Source organism: Nicotiana tabacum, chromosome 3 (genome assembly GCF_000715075.1).
Source record: "Nicotiana tabacum cultivar K326 chromosome 3, ASM71507v2, whole genome shotgun sequence".
Lineage (NCBI taxonomy): Eukaryota > Viridiplantae > Streptophyta > Magnoliopsida > Solanales > Solanaceae > Nicotiana > Nicotiana tabacum.
Window position 1 is genome coordinate 202,885,783 of NC_134082.1, and position 4,951 is coordinate 202,890,733.

The following is a 4,951-nucleotide window of genomic DNA, read 5'->3' on the forward strand; positions in this document are numbered from 1 at the left end:
TAGAATTTCTGGTTCGCAGACTTCATTTGGAAAGTCGAATATTTTCCTCGATTTGGGATTCAAGATAAACCGGTGACTTGGGATACCAAAAGCCAAACCTTTCCCAAGTGGCGACTCTGAATTAAATAAATAATCCCATTTCGAATATTGTCACTAAAATTAGAAAAACTCCCCTCGCGCATTTACCCTTCGGGGCGGGTGCGCAAAAAGGAGGTGTGACATCAGTCATGTAGTTTCCTTGTGGTTGTTCATTCATTGTTACTTCTTTCTCTCCATTAACATTGTTAGCATATATTTTTGTAAGAAACTGATTCTTTTTCTTACTTTTGAAATCTGCAGGGTATCCAACTATTTTGTAGCAATTCTCTTTCAAATGCCCTTTGTATCCACAGTGTTCACAAATCATACCTATTTTCTTCCCTTTCATGAACTGATTTCCTTTCCCTGCTAACATAGTCATTGTTTCCTATTTGTTTCAACTACTCCTAATTCCCTCAGACTTTCTTCTTGCACTACAAAAGCATAAGCTTGATTCACAGTAAGAACTGGCTTTTTTAGCAACAATGCACTCCTCACATGGCTATAACTCTCATTTAACCCCATTAAAAACTGTAAAAGTCTTTGTCCCACTAGGTGATCTACATATGGACGTGATTCTTCACAATCACATGAGGGTAAAGGTGCTAGGATATCTAACTCATTCCGTAAGTCTTTCAACCTTGAGAAATAAGAAGTCACAGAATCTGTATCTTGCTTGAGAGCAGTAATATCTGCAGAAATTTGGTAAATTCTAGTTAGATCATCTTTGTCAAACCTTTCCTTGAACTCGTCCCAGATCTTTCTCGCACTTGAAGCGTACATAATGCTCGGCACCAACTCTGCTGCTACAGTGCTGCCGAGCCATGAGACGACCACTGCGTTACATCTCTCCCATTGCACTGCCAATTCACCTTTGTACGAAATTTTTGACAAGTTCCATCCACAAAACCTAATTTGTTCTTCACTAGGAGAGCCACTCTCATAGATCTACTCCATAGGGCATAATTTTCTGGCCTTGTGAGTTTGAGAGCTATCAAGGTTGTTCCCGGTGAATCTGAATCCTTTAGGTATAGTAGATGATTGTGAGGAAGCTTCTTAATTTCATCGTCCGCATTGTTGCACCTTCTCAAGTTCTGAAATTAACTGTTTTTAGATCTCTTCGGATAACAACTTTAGTTGATCGATGGTGGCTCTGATACTAAGTTAATTTGTACTCGATTAATTAAGCTTCTATTGGATTAACACATGCAAGAACAATTCAGCAATAGAGGCTTTGATTTCATAGAAGAAGAAGGAAGAAGAACGAGCTACAAGCTCTCATTTTCAGTTAAGCACAGTAATAACCGACTTAGTCCTTTTATAGACCAAGTTGGTTATTACTCTTACTAACACCCCTAAGTCTCTGTAATTACACATTAGTCCTAATAACTAATTAACCTCTAATTTGTTAACTTTACATATAATGCCAAAGATAAGCCGCTGAAACTGCTACATTCTTTTTGGCTAATTGTTTTGTTTGAAGGGTAGGCTATAAGATTCATAAAATAAAAATAAAAATTCTGGAATAGTAACAACTCTCTTATTTTTCCACCAAGCTACACTAGTTGTAAGTGCAAAGGTTTCAGCACTTGTTCATCTAAGTATTAACTCAATTCAGTTTTTGGTTCAACAACAACAACAACCCAGTAAAATTTCACTAGTGGGGTCTGGGAAAGGTGTTGTGTACGCAGACCTTACCCCTACCCCGGGAGTAGAGATGCTATTTCCGAAAGACCCTGGGCTCAAGAAAATAAAAGGAGACAATATTAGCATCACCACATAAATCATTGGAAAAATAGGAACAACATGAAATTCAGAAGAAAGATGCAAAGCAAAAGCGATAGCTAGTAAATAGGTCATACACTGTAAAGCGAAATAGTAAGACACAACATTGCCACTAGCTATCTTAGACAAAACCCTACCAGACTAGTCTTACAAAGGTACGAAGTAAGGCAAGATTCAACTACCTACTAACCTACAACCCTTATACTCGACCTCCACATCTTCCTATCAAGTGTTATGTCCTCGGAAATTTCTGCCTGAATTAAGGAAATTTGGTTCCTTAAGGGGTCGTTTGGTATGAGGTATAAGAAGGTATATGGGTGGTATAAAAATTTAATACTACCTTAATACTATGTTTGGTTAGCAAACCAGGTATAAGTTATCCCGGTGTTAATTTTAACACCGGGATAACTTATACCTTATAGAGGATGAGGTAATTAGCACCGATATAACTTATATCTTCTTCTTAGAAATTATGGAGTTGTCATTCTTAATATAACATACCAAACAGTGAATAAACAATAATCCCAGCATAACTAATCCCAGCATAACTTATACCGACATAACTGGCATAACTTATACCGGCATAATTCATATTCCAACCAAACGACCAGTGTGTATATATATGTACTAGCAATAGCCATTATTTGTTGTATGCTCAGTTACCAAATAAGTTTAAGCTTTTATTGAACTAGCATTACATATCATACAATCACTTTGATTTCCTATCTAATATGTCTAACAAAACAAAACAGGATGAAACTGTAGCACAATAAAATTACAAACGTAAACAGAAAACAAGTGAAAAAAAAGGTAGTAAAACAAAATGGAGTAGGTTTATTTGAGAATTACACGCAGAGAGTAATGAAAAAGTAGTAGCTAGCTTTATCGCAGGTGTTTGTGTAATTGTATTTTGGACTAAGGAGAGGGGTTCTTCTTCTGCTGAGATGAAGAAGTGGCAGCTGGAGGAACTCCGGGGAAACCAGGTGTGGGTTGGAATGGAAAAGGAGGGAAGAGTGAGCGAGGCGGTGGTGGAGACGGCGTTAAACCAGGTATCAGTGGTGGGAAGAGCGGAGGGATCACAGGTGGAAAAAGTGAAGGTGGCGGTGGTGGTGGAGATGGAGTTAAACCAGGTATGAGTGGTGGGATAAGTGGAGGAAATAGTGAAGGTGGAGGGCTTGGAGGTGAAGGAATAATTGGAGGAATTATTGAAGGTGGAGGAGAAGGGAATAAGGGAGGAAATATTGAAGGAGGAGGGGAAGGGATAATTGGAGGAATAATAGAAGGTGGAGGTAAAAACGGGTTAGGAGGAAGAATTGAAGGTGGTGGAAGAAGTGGATTTGGAGGCAAAGGAAGTCCTCCTCCTATTGGATTGAAAAATCTTGGCTGAGCTGCAGCTTCAGATTGAGAGTAGTGTTTGTTAGCATCTTTAGAAACTGGTGGTATTGGAAGTCCTAATCCTGGAAGATTTGGCAAAGGAGGGAGCAGCGGCAAAGGCGGTAGCCTGGGAAGAGGTGGAAGTAAAGTACTTGGCGCTGGTGGATCTTGAATTGGTGGGTAAAATGTAGGATCATTAGGATTTGAAATTGCAGATTTTTGAGGATCTGTTAGTTTCTTTTTGGAACTTTGGATGCTTGGCTTTTGGCTACAAAGATCTGGTTGGTTGAGAGGTTTGAATGTGAAGAAACCAGCAGAGAAGATGTGAGTCCCTTGTTTTCTTGACTTGAGATGAAGAGAAGATGAAGTTGCTGTCGACGCCACAGCACAATACGGGTCGCTGCTCTTAATCAGCTTCACAGAACATCCCTTGATTTTCTTGACATGTTTGCTTACAGAGATGGGAAGGTCTACACTGAATTTTCCATGCTCATTCGTTTTCACTTCCTTGTAAAAACTTGATCTTCTGGCTGAGTCTGCACATTCTACTGCAACAGTAGCACCTGAAAACAGAGATTTAAATGCACATTAATGAACTGAAAAAATTAGGAAGGGGAATCTTGGCGTAACTGGTAAAGTTGTTGACATGTGACCGAGAGGTCACGGGTTCGAGCAGTGGAAATAGCTTATTGCAAAAATGCAGGGTAAGGCTACGTACGATAACCTTCCCCGACCTCGCGCATAACAGGAGCTTAGTGCACGCACCGGGCTGCCCTTTTAATGAACTGAAAAATTAAAGCTCAGGTGAGACCCGAGAAAGATTAATAGTTACGAATTTTGACAAGAATGATGAACCTGAAATGAAATGACTAGCTCCCGAGAATTGCTGCTGGAAGCAGGTATCACAGAAAACAGTTCCCTCAATTACTGCAGTTGGGTGATGTTTATGCCTAGTAGTCCTTCCTTGTGAAGTCGAAAAGTTATGGAATGTGACACCAAGAAATAGAAGTACAATCCAAACCCAAGATATTCTGCTTTTCATCATGTTTTGGATTGTATAAAAGTTTTCAGTTTTCAAGATCAGAAAAAACCATATGGATTCTCAGTTTGTAAAATAGAGAATTCAAGTCATTTGCTTGGCTTTCTAGTTAGAAAGGTTGATAGTGTATTGTGGGATGTTGAGACAGGAAAATGAGGAGTCTTTGACATTTATTTATAAGGGTAGTGGCTAAGCCCTCTTTATTTCATTCATGCTGAGACCAGTGAACTGCAAACTAGCAAGAGTAATTTCACTCGTTTACTTACTATGACCAAACAGAGACAAGAAAACGAGAAAGTTTTTGAGACAGATAAGCAGAAATAAAGTATTAATTGAAAAGGTTGCTGACTTTCTTGTTCTTTTTGGAACATAAGGGAGTTTGTTTTTTAGTTGGTAAGAAATGAAAAATACAACGAAGAGACAGTTGGGGTCCCAGTTGGTTCACGAGACCTCTGTAGCAGCCACAATATCTGGACACCTTGTGAACTTGTGAACAAAAAGAGTTGTCCATTGTCTTTGCCAAGCAGTAGTTATAGAATAGGAACAAGAGGGAGGGTCATCCATATGTATGATATTGAGGTCTCGCTTAGACACAGATCCAGGATTTAAACTCTATAAGTTCAACTTTTAAGGTTTTAATATTGAACCCGTTATATTTTTAAAATTATGGGTTAA

At 38.9% G+C, this 4,951-nt stretch overlaps 2 protein-coding genes across 3 annotated transcripts; both read right to left on the reverse strand.

Moving 5' to 3' along the window:
* Positions 1–456: 456 nt before the first annotated feature.
* Positions 457–861, reverse strand: LOC142178620 (uncharacterized). Its single transcript, XM_075248510.1, has one exon. It carries the CDS (start codon positions 859–861, stop codon positions 457–459), a length of 405 nt encoding a protein of 134 aa, XP_075104611.1.
* Positions 862–2,522: 1,661 nt separating this feature from the next.
* On the reverse strand, positions 2,523–4,560 carry LOC107767187 (uncharacterized). Of its 2 annotated transcripts, XM_016586108.2 has the most exons (3): positions 4,093–4,550; positions 3,956–4,022; positions 2,523–3,800 (listed from the first exon to the last, which is right to left on the reverse strand). In XM_016586108.2, the coding sequence occupies exons 2-3, from the start codon at positions 3,978–3,980 to the stop codon at positions 2,779–2,781; spliced, it is 1,047 nt and encodes a 348-aa protein (XP_016441594.1). In that variant the 5' UTR covers positions 3,981–4,022; positions 4,093–4,550; the 3' UTR covers positions 2,523–2,778. The 2 variants fall into 2 exon arrangements, with proteins under 2 accessions (XP_016441594.1, XP_016441593.1); XM_016586107.2 differs by lacking the exon at positions 3,956–4,022 and having other exon boundaries at positions 4,093–4,560.
* Positions 4,561–4,951: the final 391 nt, after the last annotated feature.